Here is a 17,314-nt window from a genome sequence, read left to right on the forward strand (position 1 = left end):
GCTGTTCTAGGTCCTGCTGACTTGAGATCATTATTAATCATCAATCACATACTGTTAAAGCATGACCAATACAATAAATATGCATCACATAAATGATGCTACAGTACATGGAAATGCCAACAGCCCGTAGTTGGACTTTGTTGCTTTGGTCCAGGCTTCAAAACCAGACAGACTGACAGACAAACGGAATGGGCAGGTCGCTGGTAACGTGCACAGAAGGAAAGATGTCTTTCCTCTGGTTCTGGGTCCCATGTGGGAGCTTCCATACTCTTTATTTGTCTTCTACTTCTCTCTCTAGTTTCCATGAATGTTGTTTTAGGTTTCGGATTATTTGATCCCTTGCATGAAGAAAAATAAAAAGATAAAGAATTTCCCAAGAGTAGTCAACTAATCTAATCCTTCTCCTGTGGAAAACCCACAATGCTTTATAAGTCCCAGTAAAGACCAAGTGAATTAATACATCTCTAGAAAGTTCCTCAGGTGGCACAGTCAAGAATGTTAGAGGTTAACAAGTAGGGTGTAAGTGGCATTTCCAGTAGGTAGGTGTTTCCACGGCGATACTTGGTAATCATCCTATCTTTGATATTAGAAAATACTTCCTAGTAATGTTAGCATGGTATAGACTTAACCTAAGGTCACTTATTCCTTTAGAATAATTTTGCATTTGTTGATTTTCTCCCAGGATACATTATGCAATGCTCTATCGTAGAAAGTCATAGGTATTTTTTTTCTACAGTGAAGGTTATTCATTCATTCAACATTCAGACGATGTCTATCAGAGCACCAAATGTGTTAAGCATGAGGCCCTGCCCTAGGAGAACCAATAGTTCTCCTAGAGAGGTGAATATCTACAAATATGTGCCCAAACTAGCTTTAAGTGTTGGAAATAAAATCAAGAGACTGTTGGGGTAGAGAATAAAGTGAACACTGAAGTGAGAAGAGAAAGAGGGGCTGGAGGAATGGTTCCGCGATTAAGAGCACTTGCTGCTCTTCCAGGGGACCCAATTCGGATTCCTTTTTTTTGTTTTGTTTTGTTTTTCGAGATAGGGTTTCTCTGTGTAGCCCTGGCTGTCCTGAAACTCACTCTGTAGACCAGGCTGGCCTCGAACTCAGAAATCCACCTGCCTCTGCCTCCCAAGTGCTGGGATTACCAATTTGGATTCTTAATGCCCATTTATAGCATAGCGGTCTATAACTTCAGCTCCAGGGAATTCTAAGCCTCTGGCTTCTAAGAGCACCTGCACTTACATACATGCACACACCAACAGACAGGGTGACAGACAGACAGACACACACCCAATAATCTTTTTAAAAATGCAACTAGATAACCCAGGAGTGGTAGGGCACACCTTCAATCCCAGCATTAGGGAGGCACAGGCAAGTGGGACTAGCGCCTGGTCTACAGAACAAGTTCCAGGCCAGTAAGGGCTACACAGAGAAACCCTGTTTCCAAAACAAAACAAAACAAAATTGCAATTTTTTAAAAAGAGAGAAGATAAAGAATTCAGAGCTCGCAAATGGGGTCATATTCACCTTATGCCTGTTAAAAATAGGCTCCAATCTCTTCCACTGCAGGATGGATGCATAGGCTAGAACGCCGGGCCTGCCAGCACTAAGGATGGCTGACAAGAGGGCGGAGCTGCGCGTCTCCGATTGGCCAACTGTAGAGTGACGTCACGAGGTAGAGCCTCTGGGCTCCCGGCGGCTCCTGGGTGGGGAGCGACGCCGGCGGCGACCCGGCAGCTAGGCACTGGACAACGGGGCTCACGCTGGGGCTGGTGGGGGACCGAGCACTTCGTGGCTGAGCATGGCGGGCTCGCTACCTCCCTGCGTGGTTGACTGCGGCACAGGGTAAGAGCCGCGCCCCACGCGCCCACTTAAGCTTCTCTGGGCGTCCTGAACCATTTCCCCGCGGGGTCAGACGGCAGGAGGAACGCGGAGGGATGGTGCGCTGAGGGACGGAGCTCAGTCTAAGGGGTTGGGAAGTTTGAGGGATAGGGCTCAGTCAGGAGGGGTGGGGTAGGGAACGAAGGGGACAGAGCTCAATCTGAAGGCATAGGAAGCTAAGGGATGGGGCTCTGAGAAGATGGGGTGCTGAGGGCATGGGGCTGCGTGATTACCGGGCGGGCGGCACCTCGCGGGGATGTTGCTGCAGATGCTTTCGCTGCAGGACTTGCACCTGAGAGCTCAGGGTCTCCCCTACCCCCATGGTGCTTGTCACCTGTCTTCATCCTGTGCACTCACGCACGTGTCACCCTTCCTACTGATGTACCAACCACCTACTCATGGAGATGTTTACACGTGCCATGTCGGCTTGACACCCTGTCCCCCTTCCCACTCTGCTCTTTTCCACTCTGAAATGGCACGGGTACAGCCTAGCTCAGCTCCCGCGTTGGTTTGTATACACTCATCTTTGCTCTTAAAACACACACACACACACACACACACACACACACACACACACACACACCACCTCTCGATGCATTTAAGAAAAAGACTTCCATTTTGAAAAAAAAAAACACAGTCCTCTTCTTTTTGGGAGGTAGAGACCTTAAGAATGGCTTTTGCTGTCAGGCTTGGGTAATTTTTGGAAGGTGGCAGCTAAACTAAACCCTCCAATCTGGGAGTTTGGGAATACCTGCTGGCATTGCTGACAAAGTACTTCATAAATAGCTTGCAAATCAATTTAGCCTCTTAAAATGTTTTTTCAAGGGATTGTAATCCTTTGTCACCAAATAGTCTGTGGCATGTTCTCTTGCTATTCCTGTAGAAAAAAAATATACTTGGTTTGGTTTCCTTGGCAACCTTGTGGGGGTGTCTTCCAATTTGCTACAGTCCATCTTCTGCTGATGTGTCTTTCCTTTGTCGCTCGGGAACCAGCAGTGGTCTTAGACTGGAAAACATTTTTTATTTGTGCTAATTTTTCTTTTGGAAATAAACGTCATAGAGAAGTTTTGTTGCCCTGTATTTGAGTTGCTGCTTACTTCCCCAGGCATGCTCAAATCAGTATGGCTCTTGCAGCCCACTCCCCACGTGCTGGCTCCCCTTACAGTCTCACTCTATCTGGCACTCCCTTCAGTCAGGTAGAGTCAGCAATGAAGGCAATATGTAAACGTTGTTGTTTTCATTTTAATGTCTGCATGTGAGATTTTTGGTTCTGTGTTGCCCAAACTGCTGAAATAGAAAGCATTGTGCGGTGGTAACAGTAAAACAGTGCTCCCTGGGTTAGCTGTGCTTTACTTCTTATTAGTAAGCTGAGATCTTATTCATTGTTCTTGCTATAAATACTTAGAGAGTGCTCAGTTTTGATCTTTTAGGGCCAGTGATTAATGCTATTTCCACCTTCAGTGGATCATCATGACCCCACGCTGCGCTGCAGGGTGTCATCTGTGGGCTGCCATTGGCTCTGGACACAGTGACAGAGACCTGGGGCTTCCTATGCGTGTTTGGTTTTGGTTTATTTTTATTTTTATTTATTTATTTTTTTTTGCCACTGAAGCCCCTGTGGTTATCCTGAGTCCCTAGTGCTCAGTGTGTGAGCAGAAGGAAGGCTGCATAGCCTAAGCTTACCAGCTTCCATGTATTAGTAATTCTCGTATTTCTTATTTTGGATTGAGTTTTACCTCAGGATAGAACTAAATGTAGAATGCAGCTAAAAATAACAGGGACGGAGGAACAGAATAGACTTGGGAGATCTCATTTTGGACTGTGTTTTACCTCAGAATAGAACAGTGCAGCTAAAAATAGCAAGGATTGAGGAACAGAATAGACTTGGAAGATCATGTGAGCACTACTGATGAGATGGGCAGATTTTGTTTTGTTTTTTGGTGGTGGTGGATATCAAACCCAGGGATTTTGGTAAGTGAAGCCTCTACCACTGAATTGCACCTTGAGTTCCAGTCTTGTCTGTCTGTGTGCCCTCTTCCTCTGTTTCTCTATCTCGCTGTCTCCGTCTTTCTCTCTCTGTCCCGACTCCCTCTTAAATAGTCTTCTCATTGTATAACCCAAGCTTGTACTGGACTTGGAGCGATTCTACTGCTTCAGTCTCCTAAGCATTAGGATTACAGGTGTGAGCCAGCATGCTCATCTGGCCTGTGTTTTTATAGTAAATACACTTCTGTAACCTCAAATCTGATGAACCCCCAGACCAGCTGGGTGTACACAAATATGCTGGAGACAAGATAGAAATAGACAAAGGTATCTGTGAAACTCCTAAATTAAGTTTCAGCTATTTAAAGGAGGAATAGGCTGCTGAGCTCCCAGAGAAAACGCCACCAACCCAGCCTCACATCTCACCCAAATGTTTAAAGTAGTTTTACATAGTTAAATCAACTTTGAAGTAATTCCAAGTCTACTGAGAACTGGGAGAGAACAAACTCCAGGATGCGTTCCTCCAGTTTCAGCCGCTTTGAACATCGTGTCACTCTGTACTCCTGAATGGGGCTCTTACTTTTCTGAGCTGCTTAAAAGAAGGTTGTCAGCACCTCCCTCTGCTACATCTCGGTGTCTGCTTTCTGAGCAAGAGCAGGGACTTGCATGATTACAGACCAGTTACTCAAGTCAGAAAAGTTAACATGGCCGCAGTGCTGTTCTGTCTGCCGTCTGGACTTGGCGAGCAGTTTCATTTCTTGTCCTTTTTGGAGTCTGACCCTGTCTAGCATTGCCTCATACATTGTATTTGCTGGTTGTGTGTTTAAGGGGATAGAGTGAGGTCCTGTATAGCCCCTGCTTCAGCCTCCTGAGTGTAGGACTATAGCATGTCTTGTCACGCTTGGTCATCATGTTACTCATATCTCATGTCTTCCTGAATAGTTCCTTATTCTTTTTTTTTTTTTTTTTTTGGAGATATATCCTTTTGATAGTTATATATAATGCCCCTCAATTTTGGCTGTCAGGTGTTTCTGGTAGATAGAGGTTGTGCAATTTTGTAAGGGTTTCCATAGAATCTGTTGCTCTTCCCTGGTGCATCCCATCAAAAAGCTTAGCATCTCCCTCATCCTCTGAGAAGTGTGTTTGATTGCCTGTTTGTTGAGACAGGATTTCTCTGTGTAGCCCTTGTGGGTCCGAGTCCTCTGCTATCTCTCTTTCTGGGTGTCTAGACGCCCCTGCACACTGGGTTGGAAGGATGAAGCAGAGTCCAGATGGGGCAGGATTCTGGTCGGCTCAGAGCCAGTGGTGGGGGTGGGGGTGGGGGTGGGGGTGGGAGCGCCTTCTCCAAGGATCTTAGTGTCACAGCTCTTCAGGTGAGGCCTTCTCTGATGGTTTTCAATGAGACAGCTCGTTGAGACCATCTTAGCTTGTGCATATTTCTTAATTGGGGTGGGCTTGTACGCATACACTTTATTCAGGGTGAACCAAGGGTTATGCAGGTTTGGGGAAGAGGATAAGAAGATCCAGGCAAAGGCCATGGACACTTAAGTACTGAGATGCCTCATTAACATGGGGAGGCATTCCAGGAATCTCAGGTGCAGGACTTCGTGACAGTTCTCAGGTGTGGTGTCCAGGATTCCCCAGTGAAGAGGAAGCTGGGCTGACAAAGGGAGTCCACCATTTTGCACCAAGCTCAGGGTTGTCTGGTAATGTCAGGTTTTGACCTTAGCAACAAGGTTTCCCACAGCCTTGGCTGTTTGTCTATCCTAGAACTCATTCTGTAGACCAGGCTGGCCCCGAACTCAGAGATTCTCCTGCCTCTGCCTCCCAAGTGCCCAGATTAAATGTGTGTGCCACCAAAGCCCAGTTTACAAGTGTTTTTTAATTAGTATGTATTAACTATATATAACTGTTAGTTTTATGATAACATTTTCATACATGTGCAGAATGCATTTCAGGGCTGAAGAGGTAGCACAGCCATTAAGGACTAGGCTCACAACCAGAAAGTCAAGAGTTCAGCTTCCAGAATGTGGCACCCCTCTCTGTTCCTTCTCACTCCTTCCTGCTAACTCCTCTGTTTTCAATAGCCCCACTTTTCCGTGCATGCTTTTGTGGTGGTGAAGGGGGCAGTGAGTTTTATATAGGTTGTTTACAGAAGCATGGACACTTTACTAGTGGTGACAGTACTAAAGAAAGTGACCCTCCCCATTACCAATTCTATAGACACTCTCAGAGAGGAGTGGGCTGACAAGCCCCTCCCTTCTAGACGAAGGCAACAGTTCAGTTCTGTGTAGTTCTTGTGCAGGGAATCATAGGTGGTGTGAGCTCAAGGGTGCCACGGCTACCACATGCCTGAAATTCAGCGATGCCAGAATTGCTGTCTTCAGACACCAGAAGAGGGCATCGGATTCCATTATGGATGGTTGTGAGCCACCATGTGGTTTCTGGGAATTGAACTCAGGTCCTCTGGAGAAGCAGTCAGAGCTCTTAACCACTGAGCCATCACTCCAGCTCTGCCCTCCCTGCCCCCTCCCCCCCAAACATTATTTCTACCTCTGTTTTGAACTGTTCCCTGAGACTTGGAGGATGTAACATAGATTTTCCACTTGTGGTCGGTCATTCAGTCATCATTTATTGTAAGTACTTGGGCTGGCTGTAAGTTTCTATAGCCATTGGTGACCACTGTAACAAAAGAAACTTCCGTGAGCAAAACCAACAGCAGCATCAATGTCTGACCTAGACAAGGCCTGAGATGTCGCCAGCAGGAAGGTCTTCACTCTGGTGGACATCCAGTGTGCTGTAATTGCCTGTATTGCTTAGGGAAGCTCAAGCTTCCTGAGGAACACATGGGGAGTTAGCTCACACCTGGCCCTCAGATTTTCATTCAGTAACTTATGACTCCTGGGAGTAGCTTCATCTTCTCATGTTCAAACTCCTTTGACATTTTTTTTTAATTTTAAAAAAGATTTAGTTCTTTTTATTATGTGTGTGAGCGTTTCGTCTGCTTCTATGTATATATGCCACGTGCATTTCTGATGCCTGTGGAGACCAGAGGAGGGCGCTAGAGTCACTGGAACCAGTTACAGATGCCTGTTAGCTTCCATGTGGGTGCTGAGAATTGAAACCCTCCTCTGGAAGAACAGCAAGGGCTCTGAATGGATGAGCCATTTCTCCAGCCACAACTTTGTCAATGATTTGAGGCAGTGTTTCACGAGGCAGACCTAGCTGGTGTGGAACTCACTATGTAGCCCAATTTTCCCTCTAACTCATGAAGATCCAGCCGCCACTGGATCCCAATGCTGGGGCCATAAGGCAAATGACACCACACCCAGCTTTTAAAAATTTTATTCTTTTTACTTTTTTTTTTTATTTGTCAAATATTAGATTTTCTTAGGGCATTTTCATACATCATGAATTTTGGTTGACCCTTTCCCTCCTCCCCTATGGTTGGCCCTCTCCCTCCTCCCCCATGGTTGGCCCTCTCCCTCCTCCCCCATGGTTGGCCCTCTCCCTCCTCTGACCCTCTCCCTCCTCCTCTATGGTTGGCCCTCTCCCTCCTCCCCTATGGTTGGCCCTCTCCCTCCTCCCCATGGTTGGCTCTCTCCCTCCTCCCCCATGGTTGGCCCTCTCCCTCCTCCCCCATGGTTGGCCCTCTCCCTCCTCCCCCATGGTTGGCCCTCTCTGTCCTCCTCTATGGTTGGCTCTCTCCCTCCTCCCCCATGGTTGGCCCTCTCTGTCCTCCTCTATGGTTGGCCCTCTCCCTCCTCTGACCCTCTCCCTCCTCCCCTATGGTTGGCCCTCTCCCTCCTCTGACCCTCTCCCTCCTCCCCTATGGTTGGCTCTCTCCCTCCTCCCCCATGGTTGGCCCTCTCCCTCCTCCCCCATGGTTGGCCCTCTCCCTCCTCTGACCCTCTCCCTCCTCCTCTATGGTTGGCCCTCTCCCTCCTCCCCTATGGTTGGCCCTCTCCCTCCTCCCCCATGGTTGGCCCTCTCCCTCCTCCCCCATGGTTGGCCCTCTCCCTCCTCCCCCATGGTTGGCCCTCTCCCTCCTCCCCCATGGTTGGCCCTCTCTGTCCTCCTCTATGGTTGTCTCTCTCCCTCCTCCCCCATGGTTGGCCCTCTCCCTCCTCCCCTATGGTTGGCCCTCTCCCTCCTCCCCATGGTTGGCTCTCTCCCTCCTCCCCCATGGTTGGCCCTCTCCCTCCTCCCCCATGGTTGGCCCTCTCCCTCCTCCCCCATGGTTGGCCCTCTCTGTCCTCCTCTATGGTTGGCCCTCTCCCTCCTCTGACCCTCTCCCTCCTCCCCTATGGTTGGCCCTCTCCCTCCTCCCCTATGGTTGGCTCTCTCCCTCCTCCCCCATGGTTGGCCCTCTCCCTCCTCCCCCATGGTTGGTCCTCTCTGTCCTCCTCTATGGTTGGCTCTCTCCCTCCTCCCCCATGGTTGGCCCTCTCTGTCCTCCTCTATGGTTGGCCCTCTCCCTCCTCCCCTATGGTTGGCCCTCTCCCTCCTCCCCATGGTTGGCTCTCTCCCTCCTCCCCCATGGTTGGCTCTCTCCCTCCTCCTCTATGGTTGGCCCTCTCCCTCCTCCTCTATGGTTGGCCCTCTCTGTCCTCCTCTATGGTTGGCTCTCTCCCTCCTCCCCCATGGTTGGCTCTCTCCCTCCTCCTCTATGGTTGGCCCTCTCCCTCCTCCCCCATGGTTGGCCCTCTCTGTCCTCCTCTATGGTTGGCCCTCTCCCTCCTCTGACCCTCTCCCTCCTCCTCTATGGTTGGCCCTCTCTGTCCTCCTCTATGGTTGGCTCTCTCCCTCCTCCCCCATGGTTGGCACTCTCCCTCCTCCCCTATGGTTGGCCCTCTCTGTCCTCCCCCATGGTTGGCCGTCTCCCTCCTCCTCTATGGTTGGCCCTCTCCTTCCTCCCCCATGGTTGGCCCTCTCCCTCCTCTGACCCTCTCCCTCCTCCTCTATGGTTGGCCCTCTCCCTCCTCCCCTATGGTTGGCCCTCTCCCTCCTCCCCATGGTTGGCTCTCTCCCTCCTCCCCCATGGTTGGCCCTCTCCCTCCTCCTCTATGGTTGGCCCTCTCCCACCTCCTCTATGGTTGGCCCTCTCCCTCCTCCCCCATGGTTGGCCCTCTCCCTCCTCCCCTATGGTTGGCCCTCTCTGTCCTCCCCCATGGTTGGCCCTCTCCCTCCTCCTCTATGGTTGGCCCTCTCCCTCCTCTGACCCTCTCCCTCCTCCTCTATGGTTGGCCCTCTCCCTCCTCCCCTATGGCTGGCCCTCTCTGTCCTCCCCCATGGTTGGCCCTCTCCCTCCTCCTCTATGGTTGGCCCTCTCCCTCCTCCCCTATGGTTGGCCCTCTCTGTCCTCCCCCATGATTGGCCCTCTCCCTCCTCCCCTATGGTTGGCCCTCTCTGTCCTCCCCCATGGTTGGCCCTCTCCCTCCTCCCCTATGGTTGGCCCTCTCCCTCCTCCCCTATGGTTGGCCCTCTCCCTCCTCCCCCATGGTTGGCCCTCTCCCTCCTCCTCTATGGTTGACTCTCTCCCTCCTCCCCTATGGTTGGCCCTCTCCCTCCTCCCCTATGGTTGGCCCTCTCCCTCCTCCCCTATGGTTGGCCCTCTCCCTCCTCCTCTATGGTTGGCCCTCTCCCTCCTCCCTAATCTCTCTGCCCCTCTTCCCTTAATTAAACCTTTACACATTCTCTTCTGCTTGTGTATCACATGAGTTCTACTGCCTGCCTCACCAAGTAATCTTTTCTCCTTTCTCATGGTCCTATACACACACCTACAGAATGCATATATAGAAATTAGAAGCTAGGACCTACATTTCAGAGCTCATGTGGTATTTGTCATTCTGCACCTGGATTGCCTCACTTAGTATAATATTTTTCAATCCCATACATTTTAATGCAATTTTCATTTTTCTTTACAGTTGAATAAAGTTCCATCGCTGTGTGTATCACCTTCCTTTGTCCATTCATTAGTTGATAGTCATCTAGGCTGTTTTTCTTAGCTTGTGAATACAGAGGCAATAAACATAAATGTGCAAGAATCCCTATGATAAGATTCAGACTTCTTTGGGCATATAACCAGGGGTGGTATAGCTATGAAAGTTTGTGAGAAACCTCCACACTGATTTTTATAGCGACTTTGTAAGTTTACACTCCCACTTGTAATGAGTAAAGGTTCTCCTTTCCTCACATCCTCGCTGGCGTTTCTTGCCATGTTTTCTTATTAATAACCATTCTACCTGGAGTGAGACAGACTCTCAAGGAAGTTGAAAATCTTTTAGACCTTCAAATCTTATGTATATGCATATATGTATGTGTACCACATGTGTGAAGTGCCCGTGGAGGTCAGAAGAGGCATTGGATCCCATGGAACTGGAGTTAGGGATGATTATGGGCCACCATGTGGTTGCTGGGAACCAAACCTGGGTCCTCTGCGAGTTGAGAAGGTGCTCTTACCTGCAGAGTGATCGCTCCAGCCTCATTCTGTATGACTTTTAGTGTGGTGCTGGAGAGTGTTAGAGGTTGTGTTGACATCAGAGATTGCTGTGGCATTCATTCTTTCAGTGAGTGTAGGGGGTCTTTTCATCTTCTGTTGTCTTCTTCAGTTTTCTCCTCTTCAGAGTTTCCATTGTTAAGGGCTTTCTCTTCTTTGGCTAAGTGTATACCAGGATGATGATGATGATGATGATGATGATGATGATGATGATGATGATGATTTTTGTGGTCATGGTGAATGGAATTGTTCCCTGCTTTCATTCTCAGTAGGTTTGTCATTGGGATATAAGAAAGCTATTGATTTTTCTATGATAATTTTGTATTGTGCCACTTTGCTGAAAGTGTTTACCAGCTCTGTGAGTTTTCTGATAGAGTTTTCATCCATATATGAGACCCTTTTATTTCCTTCTCTTAGCACTCTAGCTAAGACATCGAACACTGTCTGGAGAGTGTGGACACCCTTGTCTTGATCTTGGTAGAACTGATTTCATGTCGTGTTCCCTTTCAGCATGAACTGGCTCTAGGCTGGTCGTATTATAGCCTTTACTATGTCGGTATATGGTCTATGTTTAGTATTTTTTTTAATCATACAGAGTGTGATGGTTTTCATATGCTCAGTCCAGGGAGTGGCACTATTAAAAGGTGGCCCTGTTGGAGTAGGTGTGTCACTGTGGGTGTGAGCTATAAGACCCTCATCCTAGCTGCCTGGAAGTGAGTATTCTGCTAGCAGCCTTCAGATGACGATGTAGACCTCTCAGCTCTGCCTGCACCATGCCTGTCTGGATGCTGCCATGTTCCCACTTTGATGATAATGGACTGAACCTCTGAACCTGCAAGCCAGCCCAATTAATTGTTGTCCTTATAAGAGTTGCTTTGGTCATGGTGTCTGTTCATAGCAATAAAACCCTAAGTAAGACAAAGGGATATTGTATTTTGTCCAAATCCTTTTCTGTCTTTAGGAAATTGTGTGACTTCTGTCTTTAAGTTGACTTTGTGATATATTTCTTGATTTATGTATATTAAACCATTTATGCTATGTCCAGAATAGAGCCAACACCACTCATCACTGTGCTGAATGGTTTTTTTTTTTTTAAATGTGATCCTGAATTCTGTTTGCAAGTATTTTATTGAAAAAACTTTTTTTGTCTCAGTTTATCAGGGAGGTTAGTCTGTAATTTTCTTTTGCTTGTTTTGTCTTTATCTGCTTTTGGTCTTTGACTTCATAAAGTGAATTTAGACGTACTCCAATAAGAATAATTTGAAAAGGATTGATTTTAGTTTTTCTTTAAAGATCTGGTAGAATTAGTGTATTTCTTTAGGTCTAGACTGTTTTGTTTTTGTTTTTGTTTATTTTTGGAGACAGGGTTTCTTTATATAGCCCTGGTTGTCCTGAAACTCACTTTGAAGACCAGGCTGACCTCGAACTCAGAAATCTGCCTGCCTCTGCCTCCCAAGTGCTGGGACTAAAGGCGTGGGCCACCACTGCTCGGCAACTGTGAGATTTTTAATTACTACTTTTATCTTAGTGCTAATCATAGATTTTTTAAATTGTCTCATCTTGGTCTAACTTTGATTGGTCATGTGCACTAGAATTTCATCTGTTTCTTTTAGGTTTTCCACTTTAGTGTAATACAAGTTTTTAAAGTGTGTCCTTATGATTTTTCAAGTTTCACTAGTACCTGTTATTTTTGATTTCATATCTAATTTTTATTAATTTGGATCTTTTCTCTTTTTCCTTAGTCTGGCTAAGGATTTACTGATCATTTTTATATTTTAAATAACTATTTTTTAAAATCTTGTTTTATCAATTCTTTGTATTTTTTTTGTTTTGTTTCTATTTCCATTAATTTCTGCCTTGGTTTTTTTTTAAAAAACATTTTAAAAGAAAAAAAATCACATTTATTTATTTGGGATCTGTGCTTTCTGTGGTGTGTACATGCACCATGGCACACACACCACCATACACATGTGGAGGTCAGAGGGTAGTTAGCTTGTGGGATTCTGTTCTCTCCTGTTGTGTGGTCCCAGGGGATCTAACTCAGGTAGCTGGTCTTGGTGCCAGACACCTTTACCTGCTGAGTCATCCCTACCTTCTTCTGCTGTACCTTAACTATTTCTTTTTTTTTTTTTAATTTGCTATTTTATTTACATTTCTAATGTTATCCCCTTACCAGGTTTCCCCTCTAGAAACCCTCTATCCTGTCCTATGCTATCCTATCCTATCCTCTTGCTTTTGTGAGGGTGCTCCCCCACCCACCCACCCCCTACTCCCCCTTCCCTGTCCTGTCATTCCCCTACACTGGGGCATGGAGCCGTCACAGGACCAAGGGCCTCTCTTCCCATTCATGCCCGACAAGGCCATCCTCTGCTACATATGTGGCTGGAGCCATGGGTCCCTCCATGTGTACTCTTTGGCTGGTGGTTGAGTCCGTGGGAGCTCTGTGGTGTTTGGTTGGTTGATATTGTTGTCCTTCCTACGGGTTGCAAACCCCTTCAGCTCCTTCAGTCTTTCTCTTAACTCCTCCATTGGACTGAGCCCCCACGGGGCTGCAAAATCCCTCAGCTCCTTCAGTATCTTCTCCAGCTCCTCCATTGGGGACCCCGCGCTCAGTCCAAATGGTTGGGTGTGAGCATCCACCTCTGTATTTGTCAGGCTCTGGCAGAGCCTCTCAGGAGACAGCTATATCAGGCTCTTGTCAGCAAGCACTTCTTGGCATCAGCAATAGTGTGGGTTTGGCAACTGTATACGGGATGGATCCCCAGGTGGGGCAGTCTCTGGATGGCCTTTCCTTCAGTCTGGTCCACACTTTGTCTCTGTATTTCCTCCTGTGAGTATTTTGTTTCCTCTTCTAAGAAGCACTGAAGCATCCACACTTGGGTCTTCCTTCTTCTTGAGCTTCATGTGGTCTGTGAATTGAATCTTAGATATATCTGAGCTTTTAGGCTATTATCCACTTATCAGCGAGTAAATACCATGTGTGTTCTTTTGTGACTGGGTTACCTCGCTCAGTATGATATTTTCTAGTTCCATCTATTTGCCTAAGAATTTCATGAATTCATTATTTTTAATAGCTGAATAGAACTCTATTGTGTAAATGTGCCACATTTTTTTTTTATATCCATTTCTTTGTTGAAGGACATCTGGGTTCTTTCCAGCTTCTGGTTATTATAAATAAGGCTGCTATGAACATAGTGGAGCATATGTCCTTGTTATATGTTGGAGCATCTTCTGAGTATACACCCAGGAGTGGTATAGCTGGGTCCTCAGGTAATGCTATGTTCAATTTTCTGAGGAACAGCCAGACTGATTTTCAGAGTCGTTGCGCCAGCTTGCAACCCCACCAACAATAGAGGAGTGTTCCTCTTTCTCCACATCCTCGCCAGCATCTGCTGTCACCAGAGTTTTTAATCTTAGACATTCTGACTGGAGTGAGGTGGAATCTCAGGGTTGTTTTGATTTGCATTTCCCTGATGACTAAGGATGCTGAACATTTCTTTAGGTGCTTCTCAGCTACTTGGTATTCCTCAGTTGAGAATTCTTTGTTTAGTTCTATACCCCATTTTTTAAATAGGGTTATTTGGTTTTCTAGAGTGTAACTTCTTGAGTTCTTTGTATATACTGGATATTAGCCCTCTATCAAATGTAGGATTGGTAAAGATCTTTCCTCAATCTGTTGGTTGCCATTTTGTCCTATTGACAGTGTCCTTTGCCTTACAGAAGCTTTGCAATTTTATGAGGTTCCATTTGTTGATTGTTGATCTTAGAGCACAAGCCATTGGTGTTTTATTTAGGAAAATTTCCCCTGTGTCCATGTGTTCGAGGCTCTTCCCCACTTTCTCTTCTGTTAGCTTCAGTGTATCTGGTTTTATGTGGAGGTCCTTGATCCACTTGGACTTGAGCTTTGTACAAGAAGATAAGAATGGATCGATTTGCATTCTTCTACATGCTGACCTCCAGTTGAACTGGCACCATTTGTTGAAAATGCTGTCTTTATTCCACTGGATGGTTTTAGCTTTTTTGTTAAAGATCAAGTGACCATAGGTGTGTGGGTTCATGTCTGGGTCTTCAGTTTTATTCCATTGATCTTCCTGCCTGTCTCTGTACCAATACTGTACAGTTTTTAATCACTATTGCTCTGTAACACAGCTTGAGATCAGGCATGGTGATTTCCTCAGAAGTTCTTTTATTGTTGAGAATAGTTTTTGCTATCCTGGTTTTTTTGTTAATTCCAAATGAATTTGTAAATTGCTCTTTCTATCTCTATGAAGAATTGAGTTGGAATTTTGATGGGGATTGTATTGAATCTGTAGATTGTTTTCAGCAAGATGGCCATTTTTACTATATTAATCCTGCCACTCCATGAGCATGGGAGATCTTTCCATCTTCTGAGATATTCTTCAATTTCTTTCTTCAGAGACTTGAAGTTCTTGTCATACAGGTCTTTCACTTGCTTGGTTAGAGTCACACCAAGGTATTTTATATTATTTGTGACTATTGTGAAGGGTGTCGTTTCCCTAATTTCTTTCTCAGCCTGTTTATACTTTGAGGAAGGCTACTGATTTGTTTGAGTTGATTTTATATCCAGCCACTTTGCTGAAGTTGTTTATCAGGTTTAGGAGTTCTCTGGTGGGATTTTGGGGGTCACTTAAGTATACTATCATATCATTTGCAAATAGTGATATTTTGATTTCTTTTTTTCCAATTTGTATTTGACCCCCTTTTGTTGTCTAATTGCTCTGGCTAAGACTTTGAGTATTATATTGAATAGGTAGGGAGAGAGTGGGCACCCTTGTCTAGTCCCTGATCTTAGTGGGATTGCTTCAAGTTTCTCTCCATTTAGTTTGATGTTGGCTACTGGTTTGCTGTATATTGCTTTTACTATGTTTAGGTATGGGTTTTGAATTCCTGGTATTTCCAAGACTCTTTATTATGAAGGGATGTTGAATTTTGTCAAATGCTTTCTCAGCATCTAGTGAGATGATCATGTGGTTTTTTCTTTGAGTTTGTTTATATAATGGATTTCATTGATGGATTTTCGTATATTGAACCACCCTTGCATCCCTGAGATGAAGCCTACTTGATCATGATGGATGATCATTTTGATGTGTTCTTGGATTTATTTTGTGAGAATTTTATTGAGTATTTTTGCATTGATATTCATAAGTGAAATTGGTCTGAAGTTTTCTTTCTTTGTTGGATCTTTGTGTGGTTTGCATATGACTGTAATTATGGCTTCATAAAACAAATTGGGTAGTTTTCCTTCTGTTTCTATTTTGTGGAATAGTTAGAAGAGTATTGATATTAGGTCTTTGAAGGTCTGAAAGAATTCTGCACTGAACCCATCTGGTCCTGGGCCTTTTTTGGTTGAGAGACTTTTGATGACTGCTTCTATTTCTTTCAGGGTTATGCGACTGTTTAGATGGTTTATCTGTTTCTGATTTAACTGGTACTTGCTATTTGTCTAGAAAATTGTCTATTTCATCCAGATTTTCCAGTTTTGTTGAGTATATGCCTTTGTAGTAGGATCTGATGATTTTTTGAATTTCCTCAGTTTATGTTGTTATGCCTACTTTTTCAGTTCTGATTTTGTTAATTTGGATACTGTCTCTGTGCCCTCTGGTTAGTCTGGCTGGGGTTTATCTATCTTGTTGATTTTCTCAAAGAACCAACTCCTGGGTTTGTTGATTCTTTGTATAGTTCTTTTTGTTTCTACTTGGTTGATTTCATCCCTGAGTTTGATTATTTCCTGCAGTATACTCTTCTTTGGTATTATTTGCTTCTTTTTGTTCTAGAGCTTTCAGGTGTGCTGTTGGGCTGCTAGTGTATGCTGTCTCCCGTTTCTTTTTGGAGGCACTCAGAGATATGAGTTTTCCTCTTAGCACTGCTTTCATTGTGTCCCATAAGGTTTGGTATGATGTGCCTTAATTTTTACTAAATTCTAAAGTTTTTAATTTCTTTCTTTATTTCTTCCTTGACCAAGTCATCATTTGAGTAGGGCACTGTTCAGCTTCCATGTGTATGTGAGCTTTCTGTTGTTTTTGTTGCTATTGAAGACCAGCCCTAGTTCATGGTGATCTGATAGGATGCAAGGGATTATTTCAATCTTCCTGTATCTGTTGATGACTGTTTTGTGACCAATTATATGGTCAGTTTTGGAGAAGGTACTATGAGGTGCTGAGAAGAAGGTATATTCTTTTGCTTTAGGATGAAATGTTCTATAGATATCTGTTAAATCCATTTGGTCCAAAACTTCTGTTAGTTTCACTGTATCTCTGTTTAGTTTCTGTTTCTATGATTTGCCCATTGCTGAGAGTGGGGTGTTGAAGTCTCCCACTATTATTGTGTGCAGTGCAATGTGTGCTTTGAGCTTTAGTAAAGTTTCTTTTATGAATGTGAGTGTCCTTTCATAGTGCATAGATGTTCAGAATTGAGAGTTTATCTAGGTAGATTTTTCCTTTGATGAGCATGAAATGTCCTTCCTTTTTTTTTTTTTTTTTTTGATAATTTTTGGTTGAAAGTTGATTTTATTTGATATTATAATGGCTACTCCAGCTTGTTTCTTGAGACCATTTGCTTGGAAAATTTTTTTCCAGCCTTTTACTCTGAGGTAGTGTCCGTCTTTGTCACTGAGGTGCGTTTCCTGTATGCAGCAAAATGCTGGGACGTGTTTATGTATCCAGTCTGATAGTCTATGTCTTTTTATTGGGGAATTGAGTCCATTGATGTTAAGAGATATTAAGGAAAAGTGATTGTTGCTTCCTGTTATTTTCGTTGTTAGTGGTGGAATTATGTTTGTGTGGCTATCGTTTGGGTTTATTGAAAAAGATTACTTTCTTGCTTTTTCTAGGTTGTAGTTTCCCTCCTTGTGTTGGAGTTTTCCATATATTATCCTTTGTAGGGCTGGATTTGTATAAAGATATTGTGTAAATTTGGTTTTGTCCT

General features: G+C 45.0%; 1 protein-coding gene across 3 annotated transcripts in view; it reads left to right on the forward strand.

Moving 5' to 3' along the window:
• The first annotated feature begins 1,694 nt into the window (after nt 1-1,694).
• Nucleotides 1,695-17,314, forward strand: part of Actr3b (actin related protein 3B) — a 95,517-nt gene continuing 79,897 nt past the window's right edge. The window contains exon 1 of one of the 3 annotated variants that reach the window (XM_034519097.1): nt 1,695-1,851. In XM_034519097.1, coding sequence (XP_034374988.1) covers nt 1,808-1,851 — 44 coding nt within the window. In that variant the 5' untranslated portion in view covers nt 1,695-1,807. Of the gene's footprint in view, nt 1,852-3,808; nt 3,859-17,314 lie in introns of those variants that run through there. The other 2 variants (XM_034519098.2, XM_076913274.1) reach the window with 2 other exon arrangements.

The sequence above is a fragment of the Arvicanthis niloticus genome, chromosome 15 (assembly GCF_011762505.2).
Source record: "Arvicanthis niloticus isolate mArvNil1 chromosome 15, mArvNil1.pat.X, whole genome shotgun sequence".
In the NCBI taxonomy this organism is placed as follows: domain Eukaryota; kingdom Metazoa; phylum Chordata; class Mammalia; order Rodentia; family Muridae; genus Arvicanthis; species Arvicanthis niloticus.